This window comes from Chanodichthys erythropterus, chromosome 12, assembly GCF_024489055.1.
Source record: "Chanodichthys erythropterus isolate Z2021 chromosome 12, ASM2448905v1, whole genome shotgun sequence".
Classification (NCBI taxonomy): Eukaryota; Metazoa; Chordata; class Actinopteri; order Cypriniformes; family Xenocyprididae; genus Chanodichthys; species Chanodichthys erythropterus.
The window spans coordinates 50,570,698-50,594,854 of record NC_090232.1 but is presented as its reverse complement, the minus strand read 5'-3'; the positions used below and the strand labels follow the sequence as shown (position 1 = coordinate 50,594,854).

Here is a 24,157-nt window from a genome sequence, read left to right as displayed (position 1 = left end):
GAGGTCAGAACATCCTGGCCGCTGTCCTTTACAAAAAAACTTTGCATTTGCTTTATGATCTTTATTATATTTGCATGTGTTCGTGACGACTTCTCCTGAATATCCTGTCACACTGATGGAGTTCACGACTCCTACAACAAAAACACATTTTAATAAAACACTAAAATATACTGAACTGGAACTCCTTTCAAAGTGTCTTTAAAGATAATTTTACCATTTTAGTATATGTATACTAAATATTTAACATGAAATTATTGTTCTAGTTCTTCTGATATGATTCAAATTCTTACCAGGAATCATCATCAGAGTGAAAGTCAAGATGATCTTCATTCTTCTCTCTTATTAAATGATCTTCTCTGTTGTCAGTAGATTCAGTTCTGATCCTCTCTGTGTGTTTCAGTGTTTCCTGATAGTGTTTTTGTCATAAATGTGATGAGATGCAGAGTTCCTCTTGCTTTGTCTTCTGCCGCTGTATTTGTTTCTCATAATTATGCCTCCTGGCATTTGAAAAAAAAACTAAATAAAATTATAATAACAAGAGGTAGTGAGTGAACACACTTCTCACTCTTTTACTTCCCGTCTCTCTTGTTAAAAAAAACTGCGTAGCTTTTTGTAATAATAGTGTACCAATACATACATTTTTTTTTCTTGTTTTTTTTTTTTTTTTTTTTATTACAGTGTACATATCAGCTTATAAAGTATTTTTTTTTTTTTTTTTTTTTTTTAAGTAAAAGTGCTTTGATTAAGTTTGGGCCTCCGTGTTTCAAGGCAAGTAAAACTATTGCAACTTTTATTTAAATACTGGAGAAATATACTCTTGTTCCACAAAGTTAAAGGGTAAGTGTGACATTGCAGGCTGTAAATTAAAGTGGTGCTTGTTACACTCTTGCTCTATAAAGTTACAGAGTAAAACACATACACAATCTGACATCACTGACTCTGAATCCTTTATTTGAAAAAAAAAACTTATTTCAAAACAGATTTAGACACTTCTTTAATCAATATATCATTTCAAATGATGTTCTTTCTTCAGATGAACACAAACAAAGGTTTGTAGAAAAATATCTAATCTCTGCTAATGCAAGCGTACCTATTTAGTTCTGCAGAACTTATCACAAGCTAATAACTGAAGCAGAAGTAAACAGAAAGAATGGTTTGTTTAATAAATAAATAATATATGGATGATATATGGATGTGGATGATATTCAAGTTAATGATCCAATAGTGATTAGATCATGTGAGGTGGATCATGCTAAAAGAGAAATTCCTGAAAATAAAGCTAGTGGCCTAGATAATATTTCTGCTGAACATCTTAAATATGGAAGTAAGAGGATAGCCCCTTTATTAGCTGTTTGTTTTACTGGCCTTTTGATTCATGGTGTGTTACCAGATTCAATGTTGTCTGTTTTGTTGGTGCCAGTTATTAAGAACAAAGCTGGAACGATTGGTAATTTAGATAATTATAGACCCATAGCTTTAGCTAGTATCCTGTCTAAAGTGTTGGAAAAAATATTGTTGGATAGGTTAAATGTATTTATTAATTCTACAGACAAGCAGTTTGGTTTTAAGGCCAACTATGGTACTGATCTTTGCATCTATGCATTAAAGGAAATAGTAAACAAGTATAGAGATAAAAACTCATCAGTCTTTATGTGCTTCATTGATGCATCTAAAGCCTTTGATCGGGTTAACCATGCAACACTATTTTTTTTAAATGAGACAACGAGGGGTGCCAGAATATATTGTGAGAATCCTGGTCTATTGGTATGCCCACCAGATGGTGCAAGTAAAATGGGGCAATAAAGTCTCTGCCCCTTTTGGGGTAGTAATGGAGTGAGACAAGGAGGGATTTTTACATGGATGACCTATCTAAATGTTTGAATGCCTGTAAAACTGGGTGTATGATTGGAAATACTCTAGTGAATCATATTATGTATGCAGATGATGTTGTGGTGTTCAGCCTTAGCAGTGCTGGTGTTCAACAGCTTTTAACTATGTGCTCTAATTATGGTCTTGAACATGATATTTTATATAATCCTGATAAGAGTGTGGTTATGATTTGCAGAACTAAGGAGGATAAAAGTATAAAATTTCCAGTTTTTAAGTTGTCCAATAAGAGTCTCACTGTGTGTGCGAAAGTACAATATCTTGGACATTTCATTACTGAATGTATGACAGACGATGAGGATATTGAAAAGCAATGCCGTATGATGTATATGCAGGCGAATATACTTTTACGTAAGTTTAGTTTCTGTTCTGATGAAGTGAAGGTGTCACTTTGTAAAGCATATTGCACAACATTTTATACTGCTCATCTGTGGTTCAACTATAGAACATCTTACGGTGGCCGAGAGAGCTCAACGCGCTGCAAATAAAGAAAACATCTTCATCAGTTTGACAACACACATGCGCTGCAAACTCCACAACACTTACAAATAGACAAACGCGCTGCAAATAAAGAAAACATCTTCATCAGTTTGACAACACACGCGCTGCAAACTCCACAACACTTACAAATAGTGAAACGCGCTGCAAATAAAGAAAACATCTTCATCAGTTTGACAACACACGCGCTGCAAACTCCACAACACTTACAAATAGTGAAACGCGCTGCAAATAAAGAAAACATCTTCATCAGTTTGACAACACACATGCGCTGCAAACTCCACAACACTTACAAATAGTGAAACGCGCTGCAAATAAAGAAAACATCTTCATCAGTTTGACAACACACGCGCTGCAAACTCCACAACACTTACAAATAGTGAAACGCGCTGCAAATAAAGAAAACATCTTCATCAGTTTGACAACACACACGCGCTGCAAACTCCACAACACTTACAAATAGTGAAACGCGCTGCAAATAAAGAAAACATCTTCATCAGTTTGACAACACACACGCGCTGCAAACTCCACAACACTTGCAAATAGACAAACGCGCTGCAAATAAAGAAAACATCTTCATCAGTTTGACAACACACGCGCTGCAAACTCAACAACACTTACAAATAGACAAACGCGCTGCAAATAAAGAAAACATCTTCATCAGTTTGACAACACATGCGCTGCAAACTGATGAAGATGTTTTCTTTATTTGCAGTGCGTTGAGCTCTCTCGGCCACCGTAACATCTAGTTTACAGAAGCTGCAAGTAGCTTATAATGATGCAATGAGAGTCTTATTAAAGAAACCTAGATGGCATAGTGCAAGTGAAATGTTTGTGAGTGCTAGAGTAATTACTTTTAAAGCACTGTTACGAAATCTTATGTATAGATTTATTTGCCGGCTTAATGCTTCTAAAAATGAGATTATTGTGAGTTTATCAAATATAGGGATTAGTTCTACGCGATATCAGTCAAAGCTGTGGAGACATTGGTATTGTTGTATTTTGTAATTCTTTGTGTGTGGTGGATGTTGTGGGCTGTATGTTGTTTTATTGTTGTTGTTTTTTTTTTCCCCCCCTTTTTAAATTTGGACCTTGAGTCTGTAATAATAAAGATTGATTGATTGATATATGTAAAGGTTGAAGATCTGTATTATTACTATAGATTTGTTTTTTGTTATCTTTGAGTCTGTTTCCTGCTTCTCATTTAATTAGGCAAAGCACTTCATTCTGTACGTCACATCAGTCTAAATAATTATGTAAAATATATTGAGCTTTATCCTATTAAATACATTTGATATGATGACACACTACTTGTATTTCACATAAATCACTACATAATACACAAATAAAAGCTGCGGTGAACTGCAAAAAGCTGCAACCCAGCTAATACATTTTTCAAACATTCTGTTTTGGTTTTGGAAACGTCAAAATGTCTAGTTTTCTTTATGTCACAGAAAAGAACAATAACAAGAACTAGGGCTGGGCGATAAAACGATAACGATATGTATGTGTTCGATAAAACGTTTTTATTCTTTGTCGGAAGAAAACAGAGGTTGCGAAGCAAGTTTGGTTGCATTAACAAAGGCACTCGTTCTCTGGTAACCTAGCAACGTAGGGAGTGACACGCTACCAGCCAATCATGTAACAGTATCAATTTTGGTTGCGCCATATCGTTGTCTCGTGCTGGATTCCTCTTCAGTAACCGGCGACTGATAAGCAGAAAATGAGTGCCGCAGCGAGCGAGGAAATTGTAAATAAAAGAGGAAACGTGTTCATTGTGACTTTAGACTAGGGTGACCACCTGACTATTGATCTGTTGCAGGACAGTAGATGTGATTTTGCGGGACAATGCGGGACACATGAGACAGATAAATTTACAACTATTACTCTATGTAAATATTGATTTACATTTGTTGGCAAACTTGACATATGCAACGAATAATGTTTCTGCCGGTGGGTGCCCACACTATAATGTTGCGCTTATGACAACATTAAATCCCGGAGAGAAGACAATCTAGATTCACGGCTGAACATGCAGGAGGACAAAAGTTTGAGCGCGCAGATGTGATATCTGAGCGAGAGCGCGCGCAAGTCCAGTTTTGTTCAAGGGAATTGTTGTATGTTGGTGAAATAAGGACGCTACACAAACTGTGTATTAAGATCTGTGTATTGCTCTGATTCAGAACTGACAAGCACACAGTAGAACAACACTGCTGACTTCCTGTTATAAGAGCAATACTCAATTTCCCCACAAGGTGGAGCTGCTGCCTAAGCAACAACAGGACCCCCTGTAACATCTCCCTTCCTGTAGTGAGATATCCAAACAACAAATGGCATTATCAACAAACCTGAACTTAATTATAACTCTACCTGTTAACTCTGCAGCGAACACCCCGACTTGATAACAGGCTATTACAATGGACTGAAAATAAACCCCAATTTACCTAACAGATCTGCTTGAACCCAAATACTGCTATAACAGCTGCTAACAGCATTCTTGTTTTCAAGTGTTCACTTCTCTTGTTTAGTTTGCCCCACTTAAAGGTTCAATCTATCCCGAGGCTTAATTAGCCTGCCACTCCGGGAGTATGTCTGGCCCTGCTCCTCTCGGTGGGGCGTGCAAATGATTTGTGATGAATGAGGTGCCTCTCCATGACAGGTGCCTGTCTCTCCACTGCTGTCCTCACTCGCAGAACCCCCTTCTGTTGCATGTGTGTCCCCGGGATACTCCGGTGAACATTCTAGATGCCCTGATGACAGAGAGGGGACTTTCTCCGCTACTCTAAGATCGACCCTGTTGCGACGGTATGTTGTCCCCTCCACATTAACAACATAGGACCTGGGTCCTGCCTGCTGCAAGCACACCCCTTTTCTCCACCGGCCCGTCCTGTCCCCAGGGAGTGGTTTCATCCTGATAGGCTGGCCGACGTTCAGCTCAGGTAAATCTTTGGCTGATCTGTCATAGTTCAGTTTCGCAATCTGCCGCTTCACACACAGCTTTTCAGGTATCTCAGTGATAACCCGGGGCATCAAGAGCTGGTCCGCCACAGGGAGTTGTGTTCTCAGTCTCCGCGACATCAGCCGCTGTGCAGGACTGCAGTGCAGCCCTTCCGTGGGTGTGTTTCTCCAATGGAGAATAGCTTTCCATGGGTCCTCGCCAGCAAACGCGGCTCTTTTGCACAGGCTTTTTACAATCTTCACTGCTGATTCTGCTTTGCCATTGGCTTTCGGGTGTCTTGGTGATGAGGTCACATGCTCAAAGCACCACTCTTTCGCAAATGCCCTAAAAGCTCCACATGCAAACTGACATCCGCAGTCAGAAATTACCCGGTCTGGTATGCCATGGCGTGCAAACTGAGCCTTGCACCTCAGGATTGTAGTTTCAGCTGAGAGGTCAGGAAGCAGATCGACCTCCCAGAAGTCAGAGTAGTGGTCCACCACGAGCAAGAAATCCTTTCCGGCATGGTTGAACAAGTCCATGCTCACTATCTGCCAGGGACGTGTGGGTAGTGGGTGTGACATCATGGTCTCCTTTTGTTGTTCATGTGCGTACTCATTGCACACAGAGCATTGATGCACAAAGTCTTTGATTTCCCCCTGCATGTTGGGCCAGAATAGGGTGTCACGGGCTTGCCTGTAGCAAGCTTCTCCCCCTATGTGGCTGTAGTGAATCCGTCTCAGCATTTCCGGTCGCAACGTTTTAGGAATGATAACACGCTGGCTTCTGAAGAGTATGCCGTTTTGCACACTAATCTCATCTCTGATGGCCCAGTACCCTCTAATCACTATGGGCGTCTCCTCTCTGCAGTCTGGCCATCCTTCAAGCACAACAGTTTTGAGCATCTGAAGGCACTCATCCTTCTCGGTGTGTTGTCGGATTTGTGCGAGACGTTGGCTGGTGACATTCAGATAGTCTGTCTGCTGAATTGCCGCGGTGTCACACTGTTCCTGCTGCAGGCTACAGACCATTTCCCGCCTGTACTGTGTGTCTGTGCTCTGTGGTGGGGTAGCAGCTCTGCTGAGCGTGTCACTGATATACATTTCCGGGCCTGGCTTGTACACCACATTGAGGCAGTAGTTCTGGAGAGTAAGGAGCATGCTCTGGAGGCGCTTTGGTGCACTGAGGAGAGGCTTACTGAAGATGGACACTAACGGGCGGTGATCTGTCTCTGCTGTAACATCACCCCTCCTATACAGGTAGTAATGGAATCGCTGGCAGGCAAACACAATGCTCAGGCACTCTTTCTCTATTTGTGCATAATTTTGCTCTGTTTGTGACAATGCACGGGATGCAAACGCAACTGGCTGTCCTTCCTGCAGCAAGCAGCAGCCCAGGCCTGTCTGGCTGGAGTCGCTCTGTATGGTGACCGGCCTGTTAATGTCATAGTACCTCAAAACAGGTACAGCTGTGATCAGTGCCTTGATCTCCTTCATGGCTGTGTCATGCTTTGGCAGCCAGTGCCACTGTACATCCTTATCTAACAGCCTCCTCAGTGGTTCGCAGACCTCTGACAAGCGTGGCATGAACTTGGATAGGTAGTTCACAAACCCCACAAAACGCTGCACGCCTTTAGTGTCTGTGGGGTTGGGCATGTCCAGAACTGCTCTGACCTTGTCAGGGTCAGCTTTGAGGCCCTCGGCCGAGAGGACGTGGCCATGAAAGCGGACTTCCTTAACTCGAAATTGCAGCTTCTTCAGACTCAGCCTCAATTTCACTTTCCTGCACCTGTCCATCAGTGCAATGAGGTTAGCGTCATGGTCTCGGATGGCTTCCTCCTCAGTGTCGCCACAGCCCACTATTAGGATGTCGTCAGCTATAGGCTCAATTCCTTTCAAGCCCACCAGAAGCTCGTGCTGCTTTCTCTGATACAGCTCTGGTGCTACCGACACGCCAAAAGGGAGTTTCAACCAGCGTTTTCTGCCCCATGGCGTCCAAAATGTAGTCATCAGGCTGCTCTCCTCATCCAGGCGGCACTGTAGAAATGCGTCCCGTGCGTCCACCAGCGTGAAGATACGTGCTTTTGGCAGTTTGTACAACACATCATCCAAGGTGGGCATAAGGTAATGGGACCGCTTGAGAGCTCGGTTCAGGGGTCTGGGGTCAATACAGAGCCTAAGTTTCTCTGGCTTCTTTACTATGACTAGGTTACTTATCCAGTCAGTGGGTTGTGTGACTGTGACTAAGTGTCCATCCCTTTCATACTGATCCAACTGTGCTTTAACGGCTGCTTTGAGGGCCACTGGTACGTTCCTGGGAGCACACTGCACAGGGGCCACAGTGCTGTCCAGCTCAAAGTGTAGGTCGCCAGGTAGAGAGTCAATGAGTCCGTTGAAGACATCATGGTACATGCTGATTAAGCTCTCTTTAGTCAGCATGCTCAACTTGCTGTGTTCTACATTATTCAGCTCCTCAGGAATAGTGAAATGAATCAGACCGAGGTCCTCGCATGTGGAACCCGAAAGTAGTGGCCTCTGGCCGGATTTCACAATTTCAAAGTCAAGTTTGTGTCTCTTGCCTCTAATGACGCACTGAGTGCTGAACAGGCCCATTGAGTTCATCCAAGCACTGTTGTAAAGTTTCAGTCTGGTAAAACAAGGCTGAAGAGGTGTCCTAGGTGATAGTCTCATTTTATCCTTGATGCTCATCACGTTGCAGGTTGCTCCAGAGTCGAGCTGGCATCTCTGGGGCCCGTTCTGCAGTGGGAGGTTGACAAACCACTTCTTCCCCTGTGTGTTCACTGCTCCTATGCTCATTGCCGTGTATATCTGGCCCAGATTGCCACCACCATCATCATCTTGGTCCTCTTCAGAGGGGGCGTCCATAGTGTGCAACTGGCGTGTGTTCTGGCCTCTTTTCATGCATACTTTAGCAAAGTGATTGGGGGTGCCGCACGAGCGGCATGATTTCCCAAATGCGGGGCACTGGTCCCGCCCACGTCTGTGTTGAGTGCCACAGTACCTGCACTCGCCTGTCCCTCTCATGCTCTGTGCAGGTTTGGCGAATGGCTCAAATGGCCTGCTGGTAGGCCGCCGTCGCTGTCCCTCTGCCACATTAAGGCTTTACCCAGGCCTAGAGTGGTCCAGCACCATAGTTTTCAGCTTATTGTCCATAATCTCTGCAGCACGGCAAATATCAACCGCCATTGCCAATGTGAGGTCTTTTTCTCTAAGCAGACGGCGTCTCGCGCTCTCATCAGTTATTCCAAGAACAAGCCTGTCTCTTATAAGCTGGTCTCTTAGGGTTCCATATTCACATGTTGCCGCTTTTTCTCTCAGTCTCGTAACAAACGCATCAATAGTCTCACCCTCCTCTTGTCTAAGATTTCCAAAAACGTACCTCTCGAAGATGACATTTTTTGTGGGTGTGAAGTAGGCTTCAAGTGCTTCCAGTATGGCTTTTACATCTTTCTGCTGGTCTTGTGTGAGACCCAGGTTGTGCTTGTATATGTGTCGGCACTCACTGCCCATCAGCCTTCTTAGTGTTGCCGCTTGCACGTCCGCATCTTTCTCACATAGTCCAGTCGCCAGCAAGTAATCATCAAACTCTGCTCGAAAACTTGTCCAATTGTTGCTCAAGTCACCGGACATCTTCATTGGCTCAGGCGGTGGAATGGACGATGCCATCTTCCAGTCGCAATGTTAGCTGGTTTGCCGCGAACGGACAGAAAAACGACTTATCTTTCCAGTAAATAAACCAAACGTGTCGCGTCAGCGACTGGCTACATAAGCTCACTTTTGGGTCCTAGCCTATCTGACACCATGTTGTATGTTGGTGAAATAAGGACGCTACACAAACTGTGTATTAAGATCTGTGTATTGCTCTGATTCAGAACTGACAAGCACACAGTAGAACAACACTGCTGACTTCCTGTTATAAGAGCAATACTCAATTTCCCCACAAGGTGGAGCTGCTGCCTAAGCAACAACAGGACCCCCTGTAACAGGAATCCGCCTGTGAGTGGAGAGATTGCTCGCGCATTTGATGCGCGCTCGACATTTTTCAATATAATAACGCCATAGAACCCGCATTAAATGAAATATTAACGTGAGAAGAAAGTCGTGTCTAAATTTCGCAATTTTGTATTGGTTAAAACAAATGGAGAATATCTCGTTTTTCTGTAGGTGCTCCACCATTTCCGTGTGTGGCGCTTGATTGCCGCCGTTCGTTGGAAATATTTAACATCAGGATGGATGATTGCATGCTTTAAATAATCGATTTGGGCAGCTTTGAGCAGCTCTTGATGTTCTTATCCATTATGGAAGATGAAATCCTTGCTGGTGTAGTTGTGTTTACCGACTTCGATGAGGCCTGCTCTTTGCGCTGTCCACTCAGTTGTCATCAGCGGGAAAACCTCTCTCTATGATTGTGCTGGTTGGTTATTTTCAACCCAGTCTCACGGCAGTTCGTGACATAGTCACGAAATTTAATCTATTTATTCGTGGCAGGGGCACGTTTATTTAGTTATTTTCGTAATTACAGCACGTTTTTTAAACTAATGCATTTCAATTGGATGCATCTTTCGTGCAATAGCACGATTCTTTCTGCCGGTCGGGCTGCAGCAGAGAAGCTGTTTAATCAGCATTTATTATCACGGTTTATATATGTGCAGTGCTGCTGCTAGCCATTTTCGAGCCCTAACCATAATTCTTTTATGATTTTAAAAATCAAGCCAGTCCTTTATATACCTCCTACTGTCAAAGTAAAATTTCGGCAGGTGCTGTGCAAATTGCGCAATCCAACGGACCACTGGGCTTAATGGGTTATCGAGTTATGCCTGAAAGGTGCCTAATAATATATACTGAAATAATATCGGCATTATAATTACTGACTATGATCACTGATTTTTTTATTAGGCTATTTTTGGTGCCTTACGCACAGCGCGTGATGCGCGTGGTGGGAGTGGCGGCGCTGTATATTAATTATGTATTATTATTTCGGTCTTTTTCGGTTATTATTTCGAAGCTGGGTTGCTTTGCTGTTTATTGATATTTTTAAAAATAATTTAAATTAATTTAAATTAATTTTTCGCAAGTTTTTTTATTTTTTTAAATCTTTTTTTTAACAATATCCGGATGACGGAGCTGTCCTCAGTTACTTCCTCTCTGGAGTCGTTGATTAAGGTACGTAGGCTAAAATTATTACCTCATGAACAAGTAGGCCTAGCCTATATAATTCGATGAAATATACATGCAAAAGTGTATTAGTCAAGTATGTTGCTGGGGTACTGTCATGACTGCCTTCCTTATACCCTAATTTAACTTCTTGTGACATTGCTTTGGTGTTTCAATTTGTCTGATATCATCCTCTCTGGGTTGTATTCACTATAACAACCGCATCTCTCTACATGATCCTATTACATGACTACTTACCAAATAAATCAATCATTTGACACAAAATATTGATTTTAAAAAAGAGTTATCGATTTAAATACTATTTTATTGCTTCCGCTAAAGAAAATAGTCCCTTGAGTTTTTTACGGTTGTAATCCTGCAACGTAAACTTCTGTTTAATTGTCCGGACTTCTTTCAGCGGATTGATAGTTGTCCTCCAGACTCCGAGTGAACAGAACTGCGTCCATTTTAGCTTTTGAGATCTTCAGTGCTCATTAAAAAAGTTGTATTTAGCTGCACCAGTCTCAAAAATTTATATTTTCATCCATTGTTAAGTAAATTCTTTGTCTCTGTCCCATTAACACCCTTCCCCTAAACGAGTGTTGTTTTTGTTTTTTAGATTCTACCAACCTACCTGCTAGATCACCACAACCAACCAAAGGCCCTTTTAAGCGCCAACCTAATCTGGATTTGTGCACTGTTTGTCTTTCGGTCTGTCTCTCATTTCTGTATGTGTCTCTTATCTCTGTCTGCCCCTCTGTCCATCTCAGTGTCTGTCCTTCTTTTTCTGTCTGCCCCTCTCTCCGTTTCTGTGATGACCACTACACGGGTCACTGACTGTCAAGATGGCAGTTACATGGAGGGGAGACGGATGGCTCTTGAAATGAGCTTAGAACATGTTCTGACTGAAGCCAGGGTAGGTGTTTTTTAGGTGTTGAATTTTTGGATGCAACTGTTTTTCTTTTTTGTTGTTGTTAAAAATAAATTAACAGCCTAATCATGATTTTCACTTCAACCCCCAGAAAGAATCTGAGGAGCAGAGGCAAGTTGCCCCTCCGCCAATGCCAAAAAGGGTGTGTTTAAGACTTGGAAAGCCAAGGGGGAGGCGTGGAGGGCGGCCCAAAGCCTCAGCTACCGGTAATAATATTAATAGTAATTGGTTACACATCATTGTCAAGAAATCAAGTTGTGTTGCTGGTAGACTTAAGTAACATGTACTTGTATCCAGGTAATGAGCTCATTATAATGAGGTTGAACCATGTGAAATATGTTTATGCAGTATTTGATTTGATAACTGTATTGCATTGCATCCACAGGTTAATTGTACTATTTTTCCATTTATTATTTCCAAGTTCTCTTATTTATTTTTTTTGTAAATGTAATTTCCCCCATATTTGAAATGTATAGAAATGTAGATTCAACCAAAAAAGTATGTATTGGTGGTATAACTTGGTTTTGTTTGCTGTTGTAGTTACACACAACCAGATCGGGAACTACCTGCTCACTGAAAAGCTTCCTGCAGCCAGTCTTGATCCTCAAGTGGAATTTGGTAAAATATGGTCAAATACATTTGAATTATTATTAGGTAATTTTCTGAAGGAAATCTGAAACCAGGGTTCACACAAATCCTGGAACACCTGTATCATTGGAGACTAGATTGCCATTCATGTAAAATCTTGGCAAAAAATGTAAAAAGTCGAAAGCTCGCCAGACCTCCTGTGCCTAGTTACGGCCTGCTAAGCCACGATTGGCCTTTGGCGGTTTTCGGGCATGGCTTAGCGAAGGGTCAATTGTACCCACATCAACTGCTTATAAATCAGCAAACCCACAAATTGTGTCCACAATGAGTCCTATTATTGAGCCACTTTTTTGTATTAGTTTCAATTTTGTCCCAATGGAATTCCGTCTCAATTTTCACGTTGATGCAATTTACCCTGATCCATGTTTCAAAGAATGCTGAATTTTGCCCTAGACTGTGGGAAAGTTGATTTGGAAAAGTTCTGAAATTTATGTTACTGAAAGCATTGGAAGGATATTAACCCAATGGTTGGCCAACCATTTTGTAGCCATTGCAGCAAGCCTGCGGTTGTTCGGTGAGATCTCATTAATGTTCTTATCATACTTTGTAGGCTTTTAGAGTGCATCACTAATTGATGTCTTCTTGTTTCAGATAAACTGCATGTTTATGGTGGAATCAGGGCTGTTTCAAAGAGTTGATTCAATGACTAAATTGGTTCATTGATTTCGTTCCTAGATGCAGAGAGTGTCTACCAGATCAGTGGTTCTGTGAAACCTGCGATATCAAGAATCACAGGAGATGGCCACTCCACGATAGGGAATCAGTCATTGAGGGCTTTTTTAAAGCTATTCCCCCATCCACATATTTTGTGAGAGGGGAGGGAGGATACAGCTCACACGACCAAGGGAGGTAATTGCAAAACTCTTTTGTACTCTTGTCTAATAAATCTAGTAGGCTAATTTTGTGTTTATCTTTCCTTTGCTAGCTTGTATTTTGCCAACAGTGAGAGTGACTCAAAAATGTCCCTGTGAAGTCCCCAGCATAGGTGATGTCACCTGGCAAAGCGGTCATTTTAATTTCCATCAATGGTAATATTTATAAACTCTGATCTTTTTTCAATATTCATCTTTTTCCCCCTTTTTTGGTTTTACTTTGCAATGAAAATAACAGTACTCAAAAATTACAGAATATATCTTGTCATTATGATAAACCAACAAAAATATACTTATTTGAACTATGCTGGTGTGATTCTACTCAAGATGTAGCCCAAGTGTCTTAAAGTGTGCCAGCTGATTGTTTCTAAAAGCTCAGGTTTGTTTTCTTATAACCCAAGGGCGTTATGACATGCACCAGCCATTGTTTGCATGCCAAACATGCCAGCAGCAGTGGGCTCCAGAGTTCATGGACCTCGTAAACAGTGGATACTGGCCAGCTTCCACCAGCTCTTCTACTTTGTATTCCCTCAATCTTTTCAGCAGTGTAAGAGAACTTAAAATCATCGCGCCGGCACTGTCCAGACAAGCCTTTGCAAAACTGCTGGAGCATCGTACAAAGTGTGGTGGGCGGGTAAGTGTTCACCATATTATAGAATTGTTTACCATATGTAGACATCTCCAAAGTAACATATAATATAATGCATCTTTCAGTCAGGACCAGTGTGTGGGGACACACTGCAGCGCAGCTTCCTGGAGTTTTCATATTGTGCTTTTGAGGAAGATAACTTTCAGTTTTTAAAATTCAGTTTGAGGCAAGACTTAAAATTTGTTTTAAGACCAAACATTGATAAAAAAACTGCCCATTATTATGTCATATTATACTATGTTCCTCTGACCAGGCTGACAGAATTTGAATGCACTTATGACCAGCAAAAGCAAAATTACTGAGTCATCATCAAAAGTGAATTTTCTATTTTGTCAAATTTACTGTATGAAAAATAATCTCTGGCTTGAATGTGATGTTAGAATTATTAACAGATCAGGACTCAACATTAAATTTTAAAAGTGGTTAAAAGTCAAAATCTAGTTGCCACTTGTATGAATATAGCCAAGGGCAACCATTAATTTTGAGCCCTGTAGATGTATAGATTTTTTCCATCCTTTTTTCCATCCATCTTTCAAATTTACCACCCCGAATGAATAGGTTTACACTGAAAATCAATGCATTTCAATACATTGCAAATGCATAACAGGATTAGTTCTACGAGGAGGAAGGTGGGACATCTAGGATCCAGGATTTAGTAAAATACACAATATAGCTGTGTTCTTTACTTTGGTGAAAAATATTCATACTGTATTTTTTTTTTAAGGTTAAGTGCTCACAAAATAAATGAACTTTCGGTTGTTTTTTGAATGTTGTCAGGGATTCTGCATTCCGGATGAGGGTGGGGAGATCATTCCACCAGCATGGAACTGTGAATGAGAATGTTCTGGAAAGTGATTTTTGGCAAAGGGTACTTTCAAGTTAACAGTCAGTGACCTTAATGGTTAAATCTGCTGGCCTGTTCCCAAAAGCCATAACCAATTTAAACTCACACAGGCAGATCCCCAGACTTTCTTCTACCCACCTACTGTGCAATATTTAACATTTAATACTTACAATATTTAATACTTAATATTTAATACTTAATACTTTTGATACAATCAAAATCACACAATATACAAACCATATTTATCTTTCTATTTTAATGTATATAGCTTTTCAGAACTGTGCACCTTACTCCCCCCACCCAGTTTTTCTTTTGCAATACTTATTTTATTCCTTGTTGTTACATTTCTCTTGCGTACATGTTGACACTGGAAAAGGAGTTGCTTCAATCTCGTTGTACATGTGTATAATAACAATAAAAGGCATTCTATTCTATTCTATTCTATTCTATTCTGAAGAATCTGTGTTTAAAGTTAAACTCCACTTTTATCAGTAGTACCTAAATTCCTTATTAATATTACATGAATGCCATGATTACATTAAATTCATCACATACTACTGAAAGGGGGAATCACGTGCTCAATTTAAGTCAGTTTTTCAATAAAGATTAACCTGGCCTGCAACTTGGACCCAGTTTTTAATTTTGGGCCACTGTGTGTTTAGGTTTAACACGCCTGCACTAGGCTTTAACTGTGTGAAAGACAACCTTCAAGTTGCGTTTGGTGTTTAAACTGTTTAGAGGTCGGTAAACTCTATATTTCAGAAATCTGGTTTAAATCACTCTTTTCAAAAATAAAAACAAAAGCATTTGAAAAATATATTATGATCTTCTGCCAAAAATGTCACTCAATCAGGACTGGTAAATGTGGTGACCCTATTAAAAAAGGTAGTGTTAATTGTACACACCAAAACGATGGCTTCATCCAGCATGGCTGCCTCATTGTGGGTTTTTTTTTTGAGATTGCCAAGCCACTCCCCCTTCTTCAAATCAAGGGCCTGCAGCCTCTTCATCAGACGAGCCTTCTTGGGCTGCTCTGCCCCACAGGCCTTACAAATTTTAGTGGCACAGGGCATGACCTGGGGGCAGTTAGGACACTTCTTCTTATTAGAAACCATATTTCCTGAGAAAAAAATGAAAGAAAAAAAAGAGAAAGTTATTTATGTATAATATAGGCTACCCATAGAAACATTCTGAATTAATATCACACTATATGATTTAAAATCACAATATGCAAGAGATATTAAATAGGGATATGCACTATGCATATTAAATTACACGAGAAGCGAAAAGGAAGAGTTGAGAAAATGTTTGTGAACTAGTAGACTACACTAACATGTGACATGCTAGGACATACAGTTAGCACTTTATATGGTTTTATATCAGACAAATGGAAACACCAAAGCAATGTCACTTAAGCAATGTCATTTAAAATAGGGCATAAGGCAGTACCCCAGCAACATACTTGACTAATACACTTTTGCATGTATATTTCATCGAATTATATAGGCTAGGCCTACTTGTTCATGAGGTAATAATTTTAGCCTACGTACCTTAATCAACGACTCCAGAGAGGAAGTAACAGGGGACAGCTCCGTCATCCGGATATTGTTAAAAAAAGATTAAAAAAAAAAACCTTGCGAAAAATTAAATTAAATGATTAAATGAATTAAAATTATTTTTATTATTTCAACAGGGCATCAGAAGAAACTCCCTGGAGCTTTAAAAAAAATATATATTTCTGAGCTTAATTTACTGTAATAAAACTGAGCAACGTACTGTATTGCTGGTGACAAAAACACAGATTAAATGTACTTTTTTGCTGTAAGATGCGCTATAGTTCTTTTTTATTTTTTTATTGAATTTTTAAAATTAAAGAATTCAATATCAAGTCCTTGACACATTACTTTTACACATTTACAAAACAAACAAAAAAAAAACTTAAAACACAGATTCATCACAAACGTATGTTAAACTCGTTTAGCAGAGATAGGCCTACAGATCTTTGGGCTTTTCAATGTTTTAAAACTTTAGACTCTAAAAGACCGAAATAATATTATTAAAATAAAGAAATGAATGAATACAATGATAACATCGAAATAAATGTTGATAGATGTCGCGTTATAGTCTTAAAAATATCAATAAACAGCAAAGCAACCCAGCTTCGAAATAATAACCGAAAAAGAACGAAATAATAATACATAATTAATATACAGCGCCGCCACTCCCACCACGCGCATCACGCGCTGTGCGTTAGGCACCAAAAATAGCCTAATAAAAAAATCAGTGATCATAGTCAGTAATTATAATGCCGATATTATTTCAGTATATATTATTAGGCACCTTTCAGGCATAACTCGATAACCCATTAAGCCCAGTGGTCCGTTGGATTGCGCAATTTGCACAGCACCTGCCGAAATTTTACTTTGACAGTAGGAGGTATATAAAGGACTGGCTTGATTTTTAAAATCATAAAAGAATTATGGTTAGGGCTCGAAAATGGCTAGCAGCAGCACTGCACATATATAAACCGTGATAATAAATGCTGATTAAACAGCTTCTCTGCTGCAGCCCGACCGGCAGAAAGAATCGTGCTATTGCACGAAAGATGCATCCAATTGAAATGCATTAGTTTAAAAAACGTGCTGTAATTACGAAAATAACTAAATAAACGTGCCCCTGCCACGAATAAATAGATTAAATTTCGTGACTATGTCACGAACTGCCGTGAGACTGGGTTGTTATTTTCACAGCTAGCATATGACGGCTGCACAAATAGATTTTTAAATGCTCACAGTTTTTATTATATTTCTTACTGTGGTATTGTAATTTCAGGGATGAAAAAAAATTACAGACATAAATTCAATGCGGGACACTACTTAAGTCTTGCGGGACAAAGCTCCTAATTTCGGGACTGTCCCGTAAAATGCGGGACGGGTGGTCACCCTACTTTAGACTTATGTTTACATTTTAATTATTTGAGTTTTCCATGGTTGTTGACATTTATGTCTTAATAATTGAGGGGATTATGATCAGAGGAAGGTTAAGTTTAAAATAAAAATGTTTAAATGTATTTTTCTCCTGGTCCTTATTTTAAATGGGTCATAAAAAATATCAATAATTATCGATACCGACTGATATGAAACACTGATATCGTGATACAGTTTTCAGCCATATCGCCTAGCCCTAACAAGAACACAAACTACAACTTTCTTCAGCCGCCTTCTCCTTTAGCAAACACAATAGTGTTTCCAGAGAACATGTGTGTGCTGGTGAAGAAAGAGAAAGGTGAAAGGCAGATTTGATTAATAGTCAAATGACTGCTTTAAAATGACTTAAATAATTGTTTCTGTAGTTTCATGACTGATTTCAAAAATTATGAAGTTGAAGCATTAAGAAATACTACTACTACTACTAATAATCACTTGTAATAGTTCTTGTGTCAACACTCATACAAACCTCAACAATCAAAAAATAACTCAAATATAAATAGTAAAATAATTCAGCAGCATTGATATTTGTGCCGCATTGAATGCTGGGAGCCATGAATGTGTTTTGTCTGCTGGCATGAAGCATGTCTTCATGCCTAAGTTAAGTTTCATTTGCTGATTGTTGTTTTATGTGAGTGTTCGATTTTTATGAAAATATGATTTTCACAATAGTATGTCAAGGTCAGTAGCACATTACACAAAATCGTAGTATTTAAATGAATTAATAACTAAACACACTTCGGATTAATGATTAGACTTCAGATGTGATCAGATCACTTCTTGATGATGTCACAATTAACAGGCAAAATCATCAGTCATTTTGTCTCCTGTTCTTTTGACACACTAAAAGTGTTTTCTGAACAGTAATACTACAGCCAGATAAAAACTAATGAAACCAACAAGAGTCAAGAGCGCAACTACAGGGAACACTGATCACCACAATGGTGTCAAATGTTTGTTCCTGCTTCAGTGTTATTTGAACACTCTGTAGTGTGGACACATATGAACACTGAGCATTGATAAACAAGGGATTTTGATGTGGGTTAAGAATCACCAGGAATCATCAGAGTGAAAGATGATCTTCATTCTTCTCTTTATTAAATGATCTTCTCTATTGTCAGTAGATTCAGTTCTTCTGAAGCTCTCGATGTGTGTTCAGATGAGTTTTGTGTGTTTCTTTCCTGGTTACATGTTTAACATGAAGTGCTGAATGTGACGGAGACGCCCACTTCCTCTTAGAGAGAGAGAGAGAGAGATAGAGAGATTAATAAATAAGGAAGTGGAACTAACACTTCATACATGCTTCATTTTACAGTGACATCATTTGATGGACACAAACGCAAACAGCAGAGGTTCACTTTGTCTCCTTATAAATGTTCCTATATAAATGATCAATGTTTCTGATTGATTAATATGGTAATATTTGAAAAGTATCAATATGGTTTAACAAAAGTTTTAACTTTTGACAATTTTCTAGATATCATGTTAAAATGGAGACAAATTTAAGACTTAATTTCACATCATTTACATCTTTAAGTTTTCTATGAAATTATTAAATATAATAAGTGAATTCACATTCACAAAACTCACAATATGTTGAATTGTCCAACCTAGTTTTGTTTGAATGACATATGAAAAAAATAAGATCAAAACCTGTTCAAAACTGAAAGTGAAAATAATTCAACTAATTAATGAACTAATTAAAGCCTGAGAGTGAAGCAGCTCCCTCTAGTGTTCAGATGGTGTTCAGCACCACAGACAGCAGCTGATCTGCAGCTCTTGACTGAGGCCCTGTTTGAATGTTTATGCTTTTTGTTCGATCGGATCACAAAAAGATGATGCAGACACATTCCTGTTTACACCTGGTATTTTAATCACTTTAAACCACTTCTATCCTGATTTCTTAGAGGAGAGGGTCTATGGGTGGGTAAATGTATTGGCTTATCCAGACCTTTTGACCTAATAGACAATTTTTTTTTGCTATAGCTGCAAGACCACTGCAAATATGGTGAGTGTGGAATCAGGAATGGTGAGAGAACATTGTGCTTGGTACATTTAAATCACGTCTTGTTAGCGCACTTCCCATAATGTTTGTGCATTATTTTAGTAGGCATAATAGAGAACTATTTATATGGACAACATGAGCGTTTACACTATGAAAGCAATCCGGTCAAATGTGTTTTCGACTACCTCTGGAAGTGGTCGAAAGTGGACAAGCTCAAAACGTTTTAGACCTTGTTTACACCTGTATTGAGAGTCATGCGCTTGGGATCCGATCGACCGAAACGCATCTTAATTCCAAGTGGAAAGATGAGATTAGAAAACTTTATTAATCCATGTAAGGGGAACTCATTCTCCACCATTACACAATACAAATAGACAATTAAACATTAAAAAAATCACTGACTCATAACCGCATATACTGACTCTGATCCTGAACGTTATTAAAGAGGAACATCATCAGGATCGTTTGTCATACATGATGATGAAACAACAAGTCCTGCACTGTTAAACAGAAGCGTAAACTGTATTACTATCAGAGGAGTTTATGGGTAGGCCTAATTGTGGAGTAGCATAAACAGTGTTGCAAGAATCAGAGGGTTTTATGGGTAACTGGGTGGTTTTGCAGTCAGTGTGAAGTCTGGTGTCTTTATTCTCCTCATACAGCGTTTGATGAACCTGAGAATGAGAAATTATTCACAGCTTTTGATTAAAGTCATTCATTCAAACACAATCTGATCAACAGTGTGACTTTACAAACCGCTTCACTGTTTTCTGTTCCAGGTTCAGATATTTCAGAGGCTGAATCAGGGTCTGTAAAACAAATATAATACATATATTAATAATGATAATTCACATTTAAGACAGGGACGTTACATTCAAAGTAAGAAACTTGCACACATTTCACAGTGCATTGACTAGTTGTGAACAGCAGTGGGAAGAAACATCCACTCATTCCACAGACAATGTATTTACTGAACTGGAAGGGAAAAAATAGAAAGAAAAAAAAAAAAAACTTTACTGTAGAAACAATGTTCACTTTTCATTTGCAAGTGATGTTCACAGATAATTACAAGGAATCTAAAAGTAATGCACTGAATTAAGCAAAAATTTAATGAAGAAAGACTAAAATAGTATTTTCTTGTAAAACGTACTTCTCTCTATTATTTACAGCTTTGCCTCATGCCTCACTTACTACCCTGACTACCCTGCATCTTTTATTACATCAGCCTCAACAAGCGGTCCAAGACATGCCTGCTGATAGAAGGTCCTCAAGAGAGCTGTTGAGAGAGATGTTGAGTGGGTACAGGTCAGATGTGGATCCCCTACACCATCTGCACCATGAAGGAAGACTTCACCAAACACACTCCAGAGCCCAAACAGGGTAATGTCAGGGTTATGTTTAGTTCAGTTCAGTTTCATTGTGTTTTGGTTATGTTTTCCCTGTTCTCATCTCAGTTCCCAGTCTTTGTTAATTTAGTTCCACACCTGTTCTTATCTCTGTTAATTGTTCCCTGTGTGTTTAAACCCTGATTTCTGTCGGTTCATTATCCGGTGTCGTCGTTGACACCAAGTGTGCTTTAGTTACTAATGTTCTTGTGATCTCCTTTTTTTTAAAGTTTAATAAAGACTTTATATTCTTGGAATTCTCCTTGCATCTTGTGCATGCTAGAAGCCAGACATTACAATTTTGCTACACTTTCAATTAAGTTATGGAAATGTAATTTCTGAATGTTCAGAATGCCCAGTTTTTTTAAAGGTGCCCTCGAATGCTTTTTCACAAGATGTAATATAAGTCTAAGGTGTCTCCTGAATGTGTCTGTAAAGTTTCAGCTCAAAATACCCCATAGATTTTTTTAAATTAATTTTTTTAACTGCCTATTTTGGGGCATCATTAACTATGCACTGATTTTTTCAGCCGCCGCCCCTTTAAATCGCGTGCTTCCTGCCACACGAGCTCTCGATTATATTACAGCGCATTTACAAAGTTCACACAGCTAATATAACCCTCAAATGGATCTTTACAAGATGTTCGTCATGCATGCTGTGTGCATACATCGAATCATATGAGTATAGTATTTATTTTGATGTTCACATTTGATTCTCTATGAGTTTGAGGCTATGCTCTGTGGCTAAAGCTAACATTACACACTGTTGGAGAGATTTATAAAGAATGAAGTTGTGTTTATGAATTATACAGACTGCAAGTGTTTAATAATGAAAATAGCGACGGCTCTCGTCTCCGTGAATACAGTAAGAAACGATGGTAACTTTAACCACATTTAACAGTACATTAGCAACATGCTAACGAAACATTTACAAAGACAATTTACAAATATCACAAAAAATATCATGATATCATGGATCATGTCAGTTATTATTGCTCCATCTGCCATTTTTCACTGTTGTTCTTGTTTGCTTACCTTGTCTGTGCACAGATCCAGATGTTAATACTGCCTTTCCTTGTCTAATGCTCGAACATGGACTGGCATAATGCAAATATTAGGGTCGTACATATTAATGATCCCGACTGTTACGTAACAGTCTGTGTTATGTTGAGATCCGCGTGTTTTCCGGAAGTCTTTTAAACAAAAGAGATTTACATAAGAAAGAGGAAGCAATGGGGTTTGAAACTCAGTGTATGTCTTTTCCATGTACTGAACTCTTGTTATTCAACTATGCCAAGATAAATTCAATTTTTCATTCGAGGGCACCTTTAAATGTTAAAATAAAAATGTATTGGTTATTTGAACAGTAAGGAAACACTGCATTTTATCATTCTTCAAACATTATGGGGACGTTACTTTTGAAATTTCTTGAAACAAATACTTACATTTAAAAATGTTAGATGAAGGTCCAAATAAAACATTTCAGAAAGAAATGATCCATGTATGAATAACATTTTAATGCTAATGTTTTAAAAACATTATTAAAGACCAGAAAACTTTGAACAAATGTTCTATTAATGTTGCTGGAAGAATCTTACCAAACCTTACCAGAACGTCAGCTAAAGTTCTGAGAATGTTCCGTTAGCTGGGTTACCTCGAGTCAGATGTTTCTTGTAGAGAGTCACAATGCATGACATGAATCCAGTGATGAGCAGAAGCAGAATCACAGTCACACTGATGATCAGAGATGAACCTGAGAAAACAGGAGATGAACACACAACAAGAATCTGATATAATATCTGCAGGCAAATGTTTGAAAATGAATGAACTGTTCATCACCAGAATACCATTCGAGACAGATGGAGAAGCCGATGTGAAATCAGATGTTGATGGCTGGGAATTTTGCGAAATAGGTGATGATGATGACGATGATGATGATGATGATGATGATGACAACGGTGGTGGAAATGTGTTTTGATCTTAAAAACAAAAGCATTGGCTGTGACATAATGATGTAGACACTTTCAAGTTGTAAAAACTTTTGAAACACCAAAACGTTTTTTTTGTTTTTTGTTTTTTTTTGTAAATGGTAAACCCTGAACCTTGATTTTTATAAACCTTTTACTGATTACAGAGTATGATTTGCAACTCATGAAAATGAACAGGCAAACATCGTGATCATACCTGATCAACCTGGGATTATGTAAACATTTCCACACATATGTCTCTATAACAGACACTCCAAATGTGCTTATTATCCTCCTTAAAACACGCTTCAGCTCCTTGTTGTCTACTTCGATGGAACATTTAGCCTTATGTACACTCATGTACTCAACTGAATTTCATTTGAGCACTTTTTGTATCTTTAGTTGTTCTGAACTTCCTGTTGACTAACAAAGTCTGTCTTAATGCTGACATTTGCCCTTTAACATGATTTGTGCAAAAATTGCTAAAAATAATAATAATAAAATCACAGTTGTACACTGCAAAAAGCAATTTTCTATTTTCCAATACATATCTAAACACCCTTGAATCAAGATACATTTACTTGATATTCAAAATGGCAATTTCTGCAAATTTGATACAATTAAGTGAGTCTGCCAATGGGGTCAGAAAAAATAAACTTAAATTTAAAGGAAAACAATTTTTGCTAATTAGTATTAAAATAAAAAATAACAGCATTAGTGATGGTCAAGTTCAAACTGCATCTGGGTTACTCACTTGTTAAAACGTTCAGCTTCACTTCAGTGTAGAAATCTATTTCTTTAGGGATATCAGCTGCACACTGGTACGTCCCAGAATCCCGTTCAGTCAGATCTCTGATGGTCACAGTGAAGACTGCTGATCTTGTGTCGTCATACAGAGAGAATCTTCCAGATTGAATCCATTTATCTTTCTCATCAGTCCTGATGAGGTCAGAACACCATCCAATCTGTAGTGTATCTGGCTTCTGACCTCTACAAAAATACTTTGTTTTTTGAGTATATTTTTTCTCATATTTGCATTTGATCGTGACTCCACCCCTTGAATATCCTGTTATGCTCATGTAGGTCATGACACCTACAAAAAACCAGCACATTTAAATACAACACTTTAAAACTTTGATTATGACTCTAAAATGTTTAAAATGCTTGTAAACTTTCTGTCAGATTCTTACCAGGAATCATCATCAGAGTGAAAGTCAAGATGATCTTCATTCTTCTCTCTTATTATTCGTCTCTTGTATCAGTAGATTCAGTTCTGAAGCTCTCGATGTGTGTTTCAGTGTTTCCTGAAAGTGTTTTCGTCATGCATGTGATGAGATGCAGTCTTCCTCTTCCTTTGTCTTCTGCTGCTGTGG

General features: G+C 38.9%; 2 protein-coding genes across 4 annotated transcripts in view; both read right to left on the bottom strand.

Moving 5' to 3' along the window:
• The window catches only part of LOC137032441 (B-cell receptor CD22-like), a 900,294-nt gene that overhangs the window by 29,816 nt on the left and 846,321 nt on the right, over positions 1-24,157 (bottom strand). The gene's annotated exons all lie outside the window — the stretch shown is intronic.
• Positions 15,988-24,103, bottom strand: LOC137031667 (CMRF35-like molecule 6). Of its 3 annotated transcripts, XR_010896590.1 has the most exons (7): positions 23,975-24,103; positions 23,539-23,877; positions 22,665-22,796; positions 22,472-22,570; positions 21,853-22,010; positions 20,190-20,242; positions 20,044-20,107 (listed from the first exon to the last, which is right to left on the bottom strand). XR_010896590.1 is itself a non-coding variant. In XM_067402785.1 (6 exons), exons 1-6 carry the CDS (start codon positions 24,012-24,014, stop codon positions 19,937-19,939), a joined length of 834 nt encoding a protein of 277 aa, XP_067258886.1. In that variant the 5' UTR covers positions 24,015-24,103; the 3' UTR covers positions 15,988-19,936. The 3 variants fall into 3 exon arrangements, 2 of the variants coding, with proteins under 2 accessions (XP_067258886.1, XP_067258887.1); XM_067402785.1 differs by lacking the exon at positions 21,853-22,010 and having other exon boundaries at positions 15,988-20,107; XM_067402786.1 differs by lacking the exon at positions 20,044-20,107 and having other exon boundaries at positions 20,183-20,242.

Bases quoted from the DNA above. Each gene is read 5' to 3' on its own strand.
- LOC137031667 (XM_067402785.1), bottom strand. From the start codon at position 24,014: ATGAAGATCATCTTGACTTTCACTCTGATGATGATTCCTG. The intron at 20,243-22,471 runs GTAACCCAGCTA...TTTGTTTTACAG, and splicing joins CAAGAAACATCTGACTCGAG to ACCCTGATTCAGCCTCTGAA. The intron at 20,108-20,189 runs GTTTGTAAAGTC...TCTCATTCTCAG, and splicing joins GAACAGAAAACAGTGAAGCG to GTTCATCAAACGCTGTATGA.